At 39.5% G+C, this 18,214-nt stretch overlaps 2 protein-coding genes across 2 annotated transcripts in view; one reads left to right on the forward strand and one right to left on the reverse strand.

Annotated features, from left to right (window-relative positions):
* Nucleotides 1–1,237: 1,237 nt before the first annotated feature.
* Nucleotides 1,238–11,842, reverse strand: LOC101881455 (acyl-coenzyme A synthetase ACSM3, mitochondrial-like). Its single transcript, XM_005143385.2, has 13 exons — nt 11,642–11,842; nt 11,199–11,409; nt 9,676–9,883; nt 8,697–8,840; nt 7,676–7,832; nt 6,748–6,827; nt 5,498–5,621; nt 4,666–4,746; nt 4,415–4,516; nt 2,867–2,994; nt 2,660–2,759; nt 1,917–2,036; nt 1,238–1,324 (listed from the first exon to the last, which is right to left on the reverse strand). Exons 1-13 carry the CDS (start codon nt 11,840–11,842, stop codon nt 1,238–1,240), a joined length of 1,743 nt encoding a protein of 580 aa, XP_005143442.2.
* A 3,139-nt stretch (nt 11,843–14,981) lies between these two features.
* PDILT (protein disulfide isomerase like, testis expressed) overlaps nt 14,982–18,214 on the forward strand; it is a 36,773-nt gene continuing 33,540 nt past the window's right edge. Inside the window, 2 exon segments of the mRNA XM_034065371.1 lie at nt 14,982–15,094; nt 15,096–15,178. Of these exon segments, the coding sequence (XP_033921262.1) occupies nt 14,982–15,094; nt 15,096–15,178 (196 nt within the window).

The following is an 18,214-nucleotide window of genomic DNA, read 5'->3' on the forward strand; positions in this document are numbered from 1 at the left end:
GGTTTAGCTCTAATCTGCAGATTTAAGAGCATTGCAATGACAAAGTTTACACAATAGCCTGTGAAGAAAACAGGAAAGAAAGAACATTCAGGAACAGTATTCAAGATTGGAAATGGCATTCAGGACGGGTAGACTGATAAACATTTTAAATCCAGGATTCCTTAATGGTCTACAAAAATGTCATCACAGTTTTGCTGTGACAGCCTTCAGTTTTTAGCACTTTTTCACCTGCAAGCTTACAAGTGAAAATGAAGTGAAAAAATTGAGGAAAAGACCCAGTAATGGCAAAGACCTCTGAACTGCTGCAAGAATCAGACATTATTTTTCCTAATTTAGTACCATCTGCTGCTTCTCAACCGTCAGCAACACTAGGAATTCAAACAATGTTTTCCTGACCTGTTTGTTGTGGACAGTATAGATGGAGAGCTGGCTGGGTAGATCCTCTTCATTCAGTTCATTCTGCTTTCAGGTCATGTTTCCCAAACAAGGCACTGTAAAGATTAGCTTTTATCTAAACATGACAAACATGACATTCTGTGAAAAAGGATTTGGAGTGAAACCCTTTATACTCTTTCACTTGCTTCTTTTGCAGTAATGAGAACAGGACATAGCAGAAAACAGACCAGGCAGCATGATTCTTCCTGTGGAGCAACCTTTTTCAGGTAATCATTTACACTGTTGTCAATTGTGCATAAATTGCACCTTTACCTAAAGTACTTTGTATCTTCTTTCCCCCCCCACTTTAACCATTTAAGTAGATCACAAATTCATGAAGAGGAAGGTGTTAAATCGCATGTCTCTTTCCTTCCAGACAGAAAGAAAATGGGAATGTTACAGTGGCAGGTTTTGAAGAGAGAATATCACTTCACTGCTGATACCCACTACAGGAGAAAGATATTTTTTATTAATTTCACATTTATCTGTAAACATTATAAAAATGTTGTCATTACACTTTTTTTAAGGAAGCTGTTCATACTAATTCCAGTAAAATAATTAAACCTTTGTAATCACCCTTTTCTCTTCTAGTCCTCATTCTTAATTACTTGCACCTTCTGTCTCCTGGAAATCTGTAGGCCGATGGCATCCTCAAGCCACGTGTTACTTCCCCCTTTTTTTTTCTATGGCTTGTTTTTTCCTAAGTTCTCCTAGTGCTCTGGGTCATGACCACATGGCAAGTGTGATGTGCTATGACTGGTACAGATGATGGGAATTCTCTCTCCTCAGTTTCCAGATCACGTTAGAGTCTTCCCCACTCTTTGTTCCTTAGAACCTTTCTCTTGATTTTCCCAGTAGCCGTCTTTGGCAGATCCTGAACAAATTCCACCTGAAAGGCAAAAATGCTCACTTTTAGCGAAATAACATTCTGATTAAACCCCCAGATGCAAGGAAGGGACACTTTAATTATGGCTGGAGTAAAAAGGTGGGAAGCTGCACAACTTGGGGCTGGGATGGTGAAACTCCTTACCACACATCTTATCTGACTGCACAGGCAGTATTTGCAGTGACACAGTCCTGAAGAGGTGAGTGCTTCAGCTGTCAGGACAGGGGGTTACTGATATTTTTTCTGGTTATAAGGGATGGATTCTGACCCATCTGTTGCCAGCAGAAATTTCCCCTTTGCTTTGGGTGAGAGTCTAAACAGAGCTGAATGCTTTGCCCTTGAGTTGCTATGAAAACCTCAGTATTTTATGAAAGGACTCTGATAAAAGCAATCTACACTACCATTTCCTCCCTATAGGCTCTTTCCTGCACATATAGTGAACCCAAGGCCACAGCTGCAACAGACCCTGTAATTTATTTTATTTAACTATGGTTGGGGTGTTTGTCAGAATGCAGCTGAAAAGAAGCCAAAGCGGGACAAAGACTGTTCAATATTTGATGCCATTAGAAGACCTGTCTTTCTGTGGTGTACTTACCTTCCTCGGGTACTTGTAAGGTGCAGTCACCTTCTTGACATATTGCTGAAGCTCATGAGTTAATTTTTCTGGATCATGTGACACATAAGCAGGAGCTAAAACAATGAAGGCTTTGACTACCTGTACCACAAAAGTTAAGGGACTCCATTATCCTCCAGACATGGGAATAAAGGGATATATTTCTTGCCAGAACTGAGTATCAAAATTCAAAATGCAAAAATCTGAGCTTTTTCTCTAATTTCTCTTTTCATTGGTTGTTTATTACAGAATGCAATATTATGAAGGAAATATTCTGCAGCTATTTTTTCCACTTTATACACTACTAAACTTTCAGAAAGTTGTAGAACAACAACAAAAAAATAACCATCTGAAAATCTCACCCCAGAGCTCAAAGCTTCTATATTGTCAACTTTGAAACATAAAGAAAAATTAGATACTCTGCATATAATTGCCACCTGGTGCTTAGTGACAAAAAGAGAAATCATCTGAATCCTAGTTCTTCGCCAAAAATGCCAAAATAAGTCTTAAGAGGCAAACTTTTCTTTCCCCAAATAAAACCCTTCAAAGAAGGAAATAATTATGAATTTCTAAGATTTGTCAAGGTATGGGTTTAAAGTTTTTTTGAATGATTTTAATCTTATAAATTAGCAACATCTTAATTTCAAAGCAGCCTAGTACACACAAGGAACTTGATGCTCAGAATAAAGTGCATTTCTTTCTATATCTTCTTTTTTTCTATTTACCTCCCCTCGAACTGGATCAGGACTGCTGACAACAGCTACCTCTGAGACTGCAGGGTGCTGAATTAATGCACTTTCAACTTCAAATGGGCCAATGCGGTACCTGGGAGAAAATGCACATATGACAGCTGCAGCAAGGCAGCCATTCAACTGGTGTTTCATACTGAATTCTAACAGACAAATGAGCACTGCTAATAGCGACTGACTTACCCAGAAGAATTAATTATATCATCAGCTCTTCCAACAAACCAGACATATCCTTCTTCACACATAATCCCTCTGTCCCCAGTGACATAAAAATTTCCACGCACAGAGGCAGCAGTTTTCTCTGGATTATCCTGACAATAATCAAACATGTAAAAAATGTATCTGATTGTTAGTGAAAGGTAATGTGTGTAATGAAATGTAATGCATTTAATGTATGTAATGAAATGTATGTAATGAAATGTAATGCATTCATTCGCAGTGATGATAAAATTAATTGAGACAATTTTTAAGTTGTTCTCAACCTAAGTATTATTTTATGTCTTCAATTAAGAAAAACAGCAATTTTGTGGTGGAAACTTGTGAGAGGTGGAAAACATCATTTGTGTAGATATGGTTTCATGTTCTAGGGAAAAAGGGCTGTGTTGAATCAATATGCTCATCCATCACAGCAAATTACTAAACTGAATAACTCACTGTCTTCAGGGAAATGACTTATCACTGCAGGGGGTTGCCACAATAACCTCCTGTCAGTGGAAAACATTTACCCCAGCCTTCAAGATCAAAACACAAATGAGGTGACCTACAGGAAAAACTTCACTATCTAAACTGATCTATCAGGTGCAGGTTACACAGGAAAAACACCTTGATGACAGAAGACAAAATGAAAAGTTGAAATAATAGTATTGAACCAAAAGAAGCTTTTTATCATATAGTAATTACTCTGTGCCAGTTGTTGCTTGAGTATGCTAAAAATATCCAAGTATTATGGGGTTTCAGAGGAGATTTAAACACATAGGTTCCCAAAGCATACACAATGCGATAGTTCAAATGAAATGAATCTGCCTGATTCTAGTGTTTTCTTAAGTATATACTACAACTCAGCACCATCGCAGACTGAATACCTTAGGTGGACCTTTGATCTTAACCAAGATGGCCATTTTTCTGAATTTTGTTAACCTGTTCTGCTTTCAGTTGGTAGAGCATTCCCATTTGAATAGTGATGTTAGATTACATATGCCACTACCATAAACTCGTGGGATCATAGCTGTACAAAGGGTTTCTCTGACACTAGATATATATGCATGCTGGTAACTTTTAAAGATGTAAGAGAGAAATCTATGGATACCTCTGACAGTGGTATGAGATCATAAGATACTTGTGATCTTTGGAAAGTCTTTCTGAACTTTTGATGTGTTAGAGTAGCCTTTATGGGCTTCCTTCATTAATCCTTAGCCAAGGATGGAAGTAGAATGGAAGGGAGTGATGCATTGAAGGTGAAGTTTGTGCCAACTACCAGGTACAGGTCTGCAACAAGGTAGCACCTGGTTTATGTTGCATCTTGAAGTTATACTCTGCCAGTCAGTCTGTTCCAGGATTATCAGAACAAACGCTCAAATCAGATCAGATCAGATCAGGCTCAAAGTCCTCAAGCAGCCTAGGGAGACTTTGCAAAGATCCTAGATGAAATTCTGCTTCTTGAATAAGTCAGAACTTTGCCCTGGATCTCTCTTGAGCTTCTTGGAAGGCACTGACAGACCAAGTCGGACTTACCAAGTACTCAGAGAACATGCAGAATGGTCGTGTTGGTTTAACACGGACAGCAATGTTGCCTTCTTCTCCTGCAGGCAGAATAGCCCCATGGTCATCTACGATCTGCAGAAAAGACACATCATTACTGCTTTGATTAGCTTAATGAAATATCTGCTACAGCACAGTGCAGGGCAGAGAAGGGACACAGACAGCGTTCCCCTACTCTTGTACCCAAAGCTGCAGCTGAGCTCAGATGAGACGTATCAACATACCTGCACATCATAAGGGGGAACAGGTTTTCCCAAAGAGCCAGGTTTAATTTTCATTCCTTTCATATTGGCACAAATTGCCACCTGCAAATAGATTCTATTTTTAATTTGTGCAACATCTTATAGACTTTATTATTGTTTCCATTAGGCATGACACCTCTTCATGACTTTGTCGTGACAAGGACTGAATCAGGACTAATGCACTGTGGTTCTCAAGCACATCAGAGAGGGTTGAGAGGCATTCTAGTTCAGCCTTGTGGAATGAGGTTGGCTGTGTTCAGTTTGAGCCACTGGGTTCTTCTGAAAACACTTGATTTTGCAAGACAGCAGATGTGAAATTATTACAGATTTTATTTCACTAATGGGACAATTAATTTTGGACCATATCAAGGGTAAGAGGAGAGAGAATGCCTGAAATCTGACTCTTAATAGCTTCGTTAATGTTCACTTGCAGAGAAGTCTGGATGTGAACTGATTTAATATTTTTCATTAAAACATTAGACAGGCCAAATTGATACCCAGAGCAAATTATTTATTTTATTTCTTTTTAGTTCTGCCTTTTAAGTAAAGATGACAGAAGGGATCTACTACAAGTTATTTGATCTGAGATAATCTCTGGCACGGCTTTTGTAGGGGCTGAACTCCACAGTCATAGTACTTCCTATAAACATTAAAACATGTTGCTAGTTGATTTTGGAAATATATAAGCGTAATTATATATTGCCTATAATTCATTTAAATGATTCTCACATTTTCCATTGATTTATCAAGCACAATGTGCCTCTGGTATTGTTACCTTTGAAAAGGCATACTGCAAAAATTAATGCAAACATACAGTTTCTGTCTGGCCATAACCTTCATGGATATCCACGCCTGTCTGGATTTTCCACTTCGCCATCACTTCAGGATTGAGTGGTTCCCCTCCACTTACACAGTGTTTCAAACTCATGAACTTATACCTTGAGAGAAATAGCAAATTAAATATTTATTTCTTTAACCTCCTGAAAAGAGCAGTAAATGGTCTTAACTGAACAGGCTCCCTCAACTTTCAGAGCTAGTATGCATAAAACTTCAAAAGCTACTTTGGAAATTACAATAATCATCCCTCTGCACAGATCTGGATTGAACTCCTATATTGCTCATGTTAACACTGAGGACAATGGGGTTTATATCTGTGTCACTGGAAGTGTTACCATAAAAGTTGGTCAGAGAAACTCTCTAAGACTCAATCTGGAGTTTCAGCAAGCAGGCATTCTTTATGGCAGAGCTGGGCACACATGTGAATAGTTTTGCAAAGGTGAGCGCGCCCATTATGTGTTGGCAACTGTTACATTTTTAGCATGCTCATGCATATTTACAGACTTCCCAGGAAATACTTTACATATTCATTATATTTCCATGAACTAATTATAATATTTGCATTCTAATTATGCATGCTCTTTCTTGTTGAGTGGGGGTCTCTGGTGGTTACTGATAGTCTTCCTCACTGTGTTTACTGAATGCCTTCAGTGCCTGCACATGGTCACAAGGTCCTAGTACTGAGCAGTTGGTATGTCCTTGCTTCTGTTCTGTTCCAGTCTCACCCCACATTGGGTACCACTCTGCTATCTTGAAGGCTAGCATCCTTGGGTCTCCTTAGTTGTTATCAGTCCCATGATGTCTCTTCCCTCATCAGCCGAACATTCCTTTCTCTCTATGTGTTAGCAAGTTAGAACAGTTTGCTGTACTATGTTAGTTTAAAGCTACATGAACTATTGTTAGTTTAAACCTATAATTTAAGCCTACAGAAGTAGCTTTTTTTTTTTCTGGAAGATGAGGGAGGAAAGGTGTTTCTTGGAAGAGCTAACAAGAATGGAGAAGCCTGAGCAAGCCCATCAGGTATTTGTGGAAAGCTGAGTTAGGTGCCAACATCCTAGATCAAGTAAGACACTGAGAATTTTCTAGAGCAATTTCAATTATATTTCTTTTAACTCAAAAATAAAATTAAAATTAAGCAACATAAGTAACTAAACAGCCAGAGCTGTCACAGCATTGTATCCCAGCCTCTCTCTGCTACCCATGGAATGGATGGATGGTCAGAGGTACCTGCTCAGATCATGTTGGACCAGCATGCTGTAGGCAGTGGGAACAGTACAAAAGGTAGTGATGGGGTATCTTGAGAGAGTCTAGGAAACATAGAAAGTTATTTTGCTGAAAAGAGAATGTAATGTTGAGTCTGACCCTACAAATGTGAAGGTGATTAACACAAGTTATGTGCTCAAATGTCTGCAAAATGAAAACTATAAAAATGCAACATACATTCGACACAGAGAACCCCTATGCATTAGTGACTATGAATCCTGACTGTGGAGTGGCTGCACCTGTCAGTCCCACTGCTGTCGGAAATATTCTCATGCAAATGAACGTCCACTGAGAGTAGTAGTTCCAGTTAAGATTGTTTTCTGCTTCCCAGGCAACTCTGTCTTAGGCTCAAGACTAAGTGACAACAGTGAACTAGATCAAATCTTTCCCAACTTTATTCTTGGGAAGTCTGGGTCTCCTCTCCACACAAGAGACCAATGTTGTGGCAAACAGGCCAGCTGACTGGTTTTGTGAAATGGCAGAGTGGAGGAACAGGCATTTTGGCAACTCACTGAAAATTCAGGATAAGAAGGCCCTGATTCACATCTATGCCATACTCTGATCACTGGCCTATGCTCATCCTGAACCCAAAGCAGCTGAAGTCCATACTTGAAGTAAATATGGGACAAGACAGCAGTGATTCTGAGTTCTTTTTATCCTGCATCTTTCATCACATCCCCTCTACACTGTAGCCATCCATGTCACTTGACCTAACTAGGGTGGAAAACATTTGTTCCTTTACGTTTCTGGACACCAAAAGGAGGTATGATTGCTTGGGATGTGGGAATTATTATCCCTTCTGCTACAGAACAGTGGATACCCATGCTCTGTATGGGCTTTGCTCCTGTTACCCAAAATGGAAATAAAACTCAGTTACAAATACTACACTTACTTGTGCAATGACTTCTGGTTTAAACTGTGGCATATTGTGTACAAAGACACAGGATCCACAGATCCATGGTGCAAAAACACTGCTCCAAGACGATTTTGCCCAGCCAGTATCAGAAGTATTCCACATTATATCTGAAGGAGTCAAGTTCATCCAGTACCTGGTGATAAAACAGAGAGAAAAAAAAAAGCTTTATAGGGTGTGAAAGACCCAGGCCCAGGTGACAGCATAATTAAAGGGCAAGAGGCTCCCATTAGAAGATGTGATGTTAGCAAGTAGGGCTCTTTAGAAAGTTTGTAAGAGTTGAAGTATCTTAAAACACTCTCTTATTTCCCATCATTCCCTCCTGTTTAACATTTCCAGCATTTGGTTTTCTCCTGAACAGTGCAGAACATCCTTGGCTTGTGTTGCACAATCTGGATCTAAATGAAAAACCAAACAGATCATTTGGAGTAGGCCTTCCCCACCTTGTGGATTAGTGACATCAGCTAAATCACATTTTATTTCTCTATGAAACTAATCATATTACTTCTATGGATTATATATCATCAACTTCCACCTCAATGTTCCTTGGGAAACGTATCCTTTGATTTTAATGAAATTTCTCACTCCTTCAAAGCATAAACAAAAGATGTTAAATGAAAGCAAATCAGTACCAAAACACAGATTCAGACTAAACTGTGACTTTTAAGGTATAATGCTATGGCCCAAGGTTGCTTTCATTCTCAAGGAAGATTTACACAATACTAAAGCATTTTATCTGTTTTTGCTACAAGGATGCTGCTCTTATTGCTACTCTGCAGTCAGTCCTCTGAGTGCCAGAAGACTGTGTTTGATGATGTCAACTGAGTCTTCAAGAAGCTTTTTATAATAAGGATTCACTGTGAGAGAGGAAAGGTGAGGACAAAGCAAGAACTTACACTTATGAAATGCCTACATTTACTGGAGTTTTTACAGTCACATTTTAAATTTAACTGCGATCATGTCACTTGACCAGGACACTGGGAGCAACTGCAAGGTTTACCTGCCGCTGGTTGCGAATCCAATGCCATAACTGCTGTGGGACTGCACCACCATTTTTGGAAAGCCTGTACTTCCACTAGTAAAACCAATTATCATTGGGTCTTGACTCCTTGTCTTCACACATTTATGGTCAGCAGATGCCACCCTTCAGAGGAAACAGTATACGACAATTACTGCATGTAGTTTTTCACAAAGGAAGCAGTACTTCTTAGGGTTTAGGAAATAAACAGGAAAACAGTCCCAGACTGTATGATCTCACTAAATAAATAGTTGCATCAGACACCACAGGTAAGAGTTAGAGAGCACATTTTGCTAGTCACAAGTGTTCTCTGTATGCTGTAACCTTCAAGATATGAGCACCTACAGCATATTCCAGTGACTTTGTTTACAACTATTTTGCAAGGGCACTCAGGGTGCTTATTACAGAACAAAACCAACTTCTATCTCAACATATATTGTCTCACAATATGAAGTCAACGGGGGCCAAATTCAGTCTATCATGCCAGGTTCTAGGCATTACTATACCATTTATGTTCAAGAGACTGATGAGCAATTCAGATTGTCTGGGCTACCAACATAGCAAAGGGAAGAAATAACTGATCCCAGGTTAGCTAAACTCTAAGAGCTGGCAATGGGCATCTTCTCATTGAATTCAAGAGGCATTAGGCTGGGCTCTAGAAGACAAGTGTGAAACAACTGCAAGATTAGTACTCTGCATGCTTGTCCTGTGATCACAGTAGAAGCAAAGAGCTTCCACAAACTGGCAGGCTGCTGAATAAAAAGAAGCAGAAAGATCTGAATGTATCTCCCAAGAAGTGTGTTGAGGGGGTTTGTACTCAATGCACTGATTACAGCAAGTTGTCAGAGGGGTGCAAAAATGTATTTCATTTGCATTCTGGAAATGAATCAAAAATTCAGCAATGTCACCTGATACAGCTTCTCACCTCACAGGGGTGACAGTGTAACAGCTGGATACTCACGCAAAGAGTTCTTTGAGGTTCAGCCACCCATCTCTGCTCCCTTTGGCTACAATTAGTTTGCTTTTCAGAAACTGGCAGTCAGGTATGACTGATTCCACTGCAGGTGCCAGTGTGTCATTAGTAATGATGCACTTGGCCTTTGAAGTCTGGAGTCGGTATAAGATGTCTTTTGTTGTTAATTGAGATGTTCCTGAAATAAAGACAATTCCTGGAAAAAAGCAACAAGCAATTTAGAAAATTGACCATTTCTCTTTATTACATTCACAGGATATGACCCCAGACATAGAAAAGCTGAGCTATTTCTTATTTTCTGAGAAATGGGAGCCAAGTATAATTCATGTTTGAAGGCAGGCCTTGGGTGAATTTATGGTCTAAAAATGACCTGGGATTATCTGGCTCTAAAAGACCTTCAAACCCTGCAACACTGATGTTAAGTTTTGTGTCATCCATATTACAGGTATCTAGATCACGAGTAAGATGTAGGTTTAGAGCAGTTTTGAGCATTTCCTTCATGATTTATGACTCAGGAAGGAAGTGTTATCACCCCCTTTATTAAGTATATGAAGACGACCAGCATATGAATTATATTTACATCTGGAATAAAGCCATTATTCATTTCAATAAGGAATTAATGTCTTGATATGGGATAAACAGATTGAGTCTGGCAGCTTACATACGCTACTCAGTCAACAAATCCCTAAAGCTTGGATTAATTTTGTAATGTGAACAAACCTAAGTTTGGATACTGACTACAATGTGACTGAAATCACATTGAGAGTGGTTGAATGTCAATTTAGCGTACTTCTAAGCATGTTAGTGCATTTCTATATCCTCTTTTTCCCAAGGATTTCAACAGAATTGACCTATACTGATTACAGCCTTCATGGACCTTCAGAGATGTCTACCAAGTTTTACAAATGGGAAATGGAGACACTGAGATACTGAATGCTACTCCCACATCATAGTCCAAAAAAACTTGGGTAAGATAGAATTGGATTCTCTGACCCTTAACCTGATTTACAACCCGCCAAAATCACAGAGTTTCTAAGTGGGACAAAAATACTTGATCATGTCCCTGTTGATGCTAAATTGTTTTATTATGGATGCTTAGCACTCTAAAAATGCAATACGTTAACTTCTGCCAAAGAATTTTAAAAATTCTAATAGCAGAGCAAAAAAATATTGTATGGAATTCTTAACCAGTTTGGTCATATAACTTACTACATTAAAACTGTTCATACTGACAATGTATATGGCCAAACCTGGCCTTAGATTATAACCATTCAACCTTCAATGGCTTCAACTAAGAAGGTGTTTAACTAGACCAGGTCTGCTCAGCACCTAGTGCAGTGTTGCTTTGGTTCCTGTGTGGGTGCTGCCAATTCTCTCTCTCTATGCAAAAGCTGAACTATACAGGGCACAGCAGCATATTCCTGCTTATTTTTTTTTCAATTTAATTTAGTGTACTTTTCATATCTTTTATTTATTTTTTCTGCATCCAAGAGATCAGTAAAGTCACTCACCTGTTCGCATACAGGCTATATACAGTAGCCACCATTCAGGAACACGAGGCAGCACTACTATAACTCTGTCTCCTCTCTGCAAACCACAGGCCTCAGAAAGTATATTAGCTGCTTTCCTAGAAAGAAATCCCAACTCTTCAAAGCTCCACTTTACCTCTTCTCCCTCATCATTCACCCACCAAAAAGCTGGATTTGCTCTTTGTTTTCCAACCTAGAATGCAACAGAATACAAACCTTAAAATGTTTAATTTCTATCCAAAATAACTCCAGATAACTGATTTACCCTGGCAACTAGTGTCTTAAAGTGACACCCATATTCTGACACAGAAAACAAAGCAGTGCATTCTACTCTGCAGCTTATACTACCCAGTATCAATCAGGAAAATCGATTTGTATCATATGAGATTTGTTCCAATGTCTATGAAGTAAAAGAAAAATACTACCTTTTCTAGTTGTGACCACTCATCCAAGACATCACTTGCAAAGTTGAAATATTCAGGCAGTTCCTTTTTACACTGGTTTATAGAGTCATAATAAGAAATAATCTGAGATGTAAAAAGCCTGTTGCATCCATGGAATAACCTGCAAGGTGACCCAAGAATCCGCAAACACTGAGGAATCCATGATTTAATAAATGTCCTCATGATCAATGATGCTTTCTTAGACAGTGGGTTAAAAAATCAGATGCACACCTGCAGGAATCAGGCATCTGAAATGAAAGAAAACACATTTAAAATCAGCCACATATTGGATGCTGCCTACTTTGCGGTGCTGGACAAATTAATGCAAGCCAGCTTCAATAAATAGGTTGGTTGTGTCTGTCCTCAGTTTTCCCCATTATTTTATGTGATTTGTAAAATAAGTGTTTCTCTGTTTCTGGCAAAGAGATCTTGTGCTGTTTTTGTCATTATAATCTTTGCCCTCTACTTGGCCAGCTGAAGGATGAATCTCATATCTCAAAACTTTCACTTGCCAGTCCTTTTTGGAATATCTATCTCTTGATTCCTGTAGCTTTTAGATTTTATTTTTCCTGCATACAGAAATAAAACACCACTAGCTATAGAAAGTGTTTCGAGGACACTTTATGACCTTGATTTAAGTCTCTGTAATTATGCAGTGTCTTAAATATACACTAGATGGCGATTCACACTGATCTTAGACACCAATAAAACTGATGAATCTAATTTATTTCCTTGTGAGTTGTATTTTCATTTGGGGCATGGAATAAATACAAAATGAACACTAGTCAATGAAAGGTGAAATGTCAAAGACTTCCATTTGCTTTGCACTTCAGCTGAAGTGTGCAACTTGGAAAATGATACATGCTGTAAAACAAACTTGCAAAGAAAATTCCTGCATTTCCAGTTCCTCCTAGTCTTTCCTACACACCATACAGGTACATGTGGAAGAGACAAAACTGATGATATTGCAGTTATTTAAAGCCCAGCCTTGTAAATCATTAAAACTGGAGCTTTACTCACAGATGCAGAATCTTCTGATAAACTTGTTTTGAGTGTAACCAATTTCCTGATGCTTTTAAACCCTTCTGTGGCATTACCTTCTCCTTATTTAATAGCACATACCTTTCTAACATGGATACTGCACATTACTTTCATTATGTATTGCAAGTGTAGATCTCATAACAGTTTAAAGTGTTTAATGCCAATAAATAACACTGTCACCACTCTAATCACTGTATTTGTGAGGCAAAACAGAAATGCAAATAGAAGGTGCTTCCATGTGAGGCATTTGTCAATGGCTCTCGATCATACAATGATTTCCAGGGTGTGGGGAGTAACAGAGCAGAAGGCCCAAGAATTGTACATATCCTGCCTGTGACTTCTGCAAAAGACAGATTTTCCATATACCTCTCAAAAACTGTAAAGCACACAACGAAGGAGCCAGAACTACTCAGCACTGATAAAGAAATGTGCAGAAATGTGACCTAATCTGCTGTATGCCCAAACCAAAACACTGTACTCCATCAGTTTCAATTTTCTGTTCAGCTCTGCTAAATCCCACTCCTTTCCTCATTGCAAATCTGATGGAAACTGCAGGTTCCTTCCAGGACATAGAGGTTAGAAGTCCTATCAAAAATAGTGCCCATTTACTAGTAGGAGATTTCCAAAAGGCTTTTGTGTTGCCTGTTACTTGTTTTAGTGGCAGAATGAGGAAAACCAGCTTTCTAAGCAAATGGTTTTGTCATCCTATCGATGTTCTGGGAGTCTCAGGTTGTTTTCTGAGCTTACAACACAGCCTGTTCAGGTAAGACAGGCCTTGTTAGGTTTTCCCTGTACTTCCAGAAGATGCTTTTTAACAGTCCTAGAATGTTACTTGGAAGGCATCTTTGGAAAGAAGACTGTTAGGAAGAGAGAAAGACCACAAAGTCAAAGAGGAGACTCTTATCTTTCTGTCCTTTTCTTTTGTTTAGTACCTGATTACTGCATCTATATTTACGTGTGATCTTATCTTGCAAGCAGCCTGAATACACAGCTCCCTCTGATTTCATTATGCACCCTGTGCAAGCGCTCATAGGACATATCTCAAGGTATGTTACAACCCAAAGCCTTTGAGACTGAGAGGAAAAAGTTCACTTGAGACCCAACCCCACTCACACCAGACATTAAACCAACCTAAATGGAAGCTATATGCCACCTAACATCCTTCACCCCCAGTAAGTGGGGGCTACCACATAAACCACCATTACAAACACTCCTAAGGGCATGAAGGAACAAAGCAGCACTTAACTGCTGCGGAAGAGAAATCTAGAGTCATTACTGGAAGCAATTTCTTCAACTATCAGCTTGGTTCTACTAATCCAGACCCACCTGTCCTTGTCTGTGCAAACAAAACCACCACCAGAATACCTGTTCCCCTCTTGAGAGGCTACCGCGTTAGGTGTACAGTTCACAAATTTCAGGACAGTTTAAGGATTAAAGAATCGGTTCCTGCTACAGTTACAGACTGGCATGGATTTACAGAAATAACTATTTCTTAGTAAATGCCGCCTCAATATTTTTTGTAAGATACTTCTTAAAAGGTTCTGAAAAGACCAGCCAGGGAGGGTTCATCGTTCACAGACACAGCTGATGATTATTCTAAGAATGAAATATCTATCTAGGAATGAAAAGAACATTTAGTGCCTTCAGCTTACTCTATGGGTATTAGCTGCATGAAATTGTGCTCACTGAAAACCAATGGCAAATTCTCTGGTTTAACCCACAAATAATACCTTACTTGAGCTAAAACTTGCTACTTCCCATCCTTAGTAGAGATGGGAGGGTCACAGACAAGGCACTGAAGAAGCATAGACATTAAAATTTCACATGCAAAGCAACAGGAATTTTTCCCTGACTACAGTGTGCTCTGAAAAAGATCCATAATCAGACAGCTCTATAAGTGCAACAGACATCCAAATATTCAGAGGAGGAGCAGCCCTCAAATACTGCCCCAGGTACCCCATTTACTGTTTTGTCTGAAGCTTTGCACTAGGTAATGGTGACAGAAGCAGGCTGTCTAGAGAAGTGCGCTACAAATCGAATGGTGCTTCTGCAGGCAAGGAACAGTAAATCCACCTTCCCCACACACATTTCTTTTCCAGACACTGCTGAAGTCATTAACTATATTAATCTTCCTGTGGAAAGCTGCAGTTGCCTCCACTGGTGATAAGACTCCATTATCAACTTTATCAGCCTCTTAGTTTGGCTGATAGAACAGCAGCCATTTAAGCAGCAAACCCTAATACTTAGTGCTCCTTTGCTTTCTTTCTCAGTAACTGGACAGATGAAGACACATCAGTTTTTCCTTCTGCCATTATTGCTTCTTACAGGCTTCCTGGCAGCAGACAGCATAAGCCCAAATGAAACAAAGCCAAAGAAAGCCAAAATCCTCAAAATAAAAGGAGAACAATGCCCTCTTGCTGAAAAAGAGCAACTTCGATTGAGCACTGTAGGAAAGTAAGTACCTGCTGGTGGAGTTCTGTATCAATTTCTGCTCTCCTACCCTGATGGCTGTGGCACTTTGGTATGCGTACTTTACCACTGCTTTGTCCCTCAGCAGTCCTTGTTTCTTTTATTTATCTCCATGTCTCTATTTCTGACCATAACTACAGTAATTTATTCTCTTTTGGGGTGGGTAAATACCAGTCTGCTACGTAAGATGGATATTGCGAGTAAGATGGGTCCATGCATACAATACTGAGTTGGCACTCTCTGCTTCCACTGCCTGATTTTCCAAGTATGTGTTTCACAGCAGTGATGGATATTAAAAAAAAAAATCAGAGAAGGCTTTTCTCCCTCTTACATTTTCATTAGCGCTTTGTGTAAGGGTTTTGTCGGTTGGCACATCTCCTCTCTGAGAGTCTGGGCTTCAGGGAGTGTCTTTTCCCATATTCTGGTGTCTCTAATTGTCTCATGTTGGACTCTTTACCTGAAATTAGCACTTGATAAGGTGGAGGCCAGTTTTTTGGTTTTTCTAAGTTCATGTTTGCTCCTTATGGGGAGGAGAGTAGTAGGTGCTTTCAAGTAACTAACTTTGTTAGAAGATCTGAACCTTACAGAAAGCCTATCACAAAAGCAAAAGCCAAACAGTACATTGTCGTGAGGTTACCCACGTAAAAGCTCAGACACTGCATAATTCTGTCTTCACAAACATAGAGCTGTATTTCCCAGCAGCCTGCTGGTAGGAGAAACTCTTCATGCACATAAGAGAGCAAAAGCTTTGTCTCCATTGCTTCGTCTTGATGTTGCTTAACTGTGCCATACTCACTGAGCTCAATGCATGCATCCACACAGCCTTAAATTATACCAACACCTTGCAAAGCAGCACACCTTTGGAGACAGGCATCAGAGCAGGTACAAGCTAAAAAAAACCCAATCTATTTCATATTTGGAAGGGATATTTGAAATTAAGGTGGCAATATCCCAACTTTGCAGAAGTGCACATAAATTGTTCTTTTGCCTCACTATCAAACCTGGATGATGAGGACAATAAATAGTAGTAGCAGTATAGGTCAATCTGAACTGAAAACTTGTACTTTTTCAACAACAAAACCTAAATATACAGTAACAGATTAACTAAACTAAAAATATGCTTGGAACATACCAAACATTTCATTAATCCTGAAATAATGTTATAAAACTTTAAATATTTTGAAAACTTTCAGAACAATCACATTAGAAATTTCTATAAAACTTATGATTAAGACTTCTGAACATTTTTGAAAGTGTTGAAAGTTAGTAAGATTTTATTTTTTTAGTTGTAGAGGTCTAAAGCTATCTGCCAGATCCAGTCTCCACCTGTGAACTGTTCTGATCCCTTGGAAGATGTATTATTTTGGTGAAAAAATTTAGCAGAAAACCCTCAGTCAAGCTCCATTCTCAGCTTTGTAAGAGCTGATTCAAAGCACAGAACCTAAACATCCAGATCAGAGAAGAGTTTGCAGCCAAAGCTCCTTAGTACTGGCAGAGCTGATCAACAAAGAGATACTGCAACACACTCCATGATTTCAACCTAACACTGAATGGAAAGATAAGAAAATTTTCATGAAGAGATGAAGAAAGTATTGTTCAGAATACATTAACCCAGGGACTTGGGCACTCAAAGGATGCAGGAGATCTAAATCAGGATTTCTTCTCCCTGCTTCAGAGAAGAATCTTGGACTTCTCTTATATCTCACTATTCTCACAACTGGCTTTCATCAGAAGGGAAGGAGGAACACTCTTCCATTCTATGCATCTTCTAAAAAGTCAGTGATGAAACACTGCTCCCCAGCCATACTTTGCTCTAGTGGTTCTCACTGCCTTCTGGTTTGGATTCAAGGCCAAGAACTTACTGAAAACTCATGGATTGCCTTTCCCCCATAAACCATAAAGGCATCTACAGAATCTGGAGAATTACAGAATCACTCATGAAAGTGATGAGCTCCACAACTCACACACATTATGTGGAAATCACTGACCTCAATCTCCATAGCTCTCTTTGGAGACATGTCACTAAACAGCCTCTGGGGCAGTGAAAAACTATCCTGCAGCAAGGCATTGCCCCAGGATGTAGGAAACCTGAGTCCACAGTGCTGAGCCAGACGGTTCATTTTCTGTAATCATTTGCACTGCCACAACAGAAAGAGACTAAAGACAGGACACACACACACACGCACCTGCACAGAGAAACCATAAAGCCCTAATATTTTATGTCCTACTCCTTAAAACAGGCTACATAAATAAACAGTCTGTGTGAATATGGAACTATTAAGGGAATTTACATAATGAGAGACAAAGCAATACTCCCCAGAGACACAGGAAGTCTGTGGGCCTGTCAGGAGTTAGCTTCATAAATCCAGAATGAAGGGAGTACCTGAGACTGTTCTCTTCTTGACCCATTCTTAATCACAAAGACACAGAGAATGGGAAGGAATCCCATGTTTCCCAGAAAGCGGGATTGATATAGTGCTGTAACAACACGGGAAAAATGATTCAGCACTCTAGGATCTGCCCTAGGCCTCTCCTTTATGTGAAAATCCCAATGCTTTCCCTGTTGCGTACCATTATGCACTTACCAATCCCACAATATTTATCAGGAGAGGCTTGCTTTGATGTCTTCTGCCCAGTGACTCACAAGTCCTCCTAATGTCCTTCAGTTTCACCCTCACAGTGTTTCTGATCTGCCTTCTTTCAAGCAAGGTTTACTACAGAAATGTATGCTGACTTTCTGCCAAGCAGCATGAGGCTACCCTCAGAGTCTGAGCAAAGTACACTGGGCAGGTACCCAGCATAGAAACAAAGTAGTGACCCAGAAACCTGCACTCTTCTGTCAACTTTTGTTGAACAACTGCATTCAACAGAAGAGTAGCTGAAGGGGCAGCATAAGAGGGTGAGGAAAAAGAGGTTCCAGCTTCGCTTTGTTTTTTTGGGAAGGCACAGGGAACAATGTCTGAAACCAATGAGAGTAGCACACAGCAATGTGCCTACCCTCCTATACAGATGCAAGTCCTCCTGCCTGCCCAGCTGAGTTATATG

Source organism: Melopsittacus undulatus, chromosome 8 (assembly GCF_012275295.1).
Source record: "Melopsittacus undulatus isolate bMelUnd1 chromosome 8, bMelUnd1.mat.Z, whole genome shotgun sequence".
Taxonomy (NCBI): domain Eukaryota; kingdom Metazoa; phylum Chordata; class Aves; order Psittaciformes; family Psittaculidae; genus Melopsittacus; species Melopsittacus undulatus.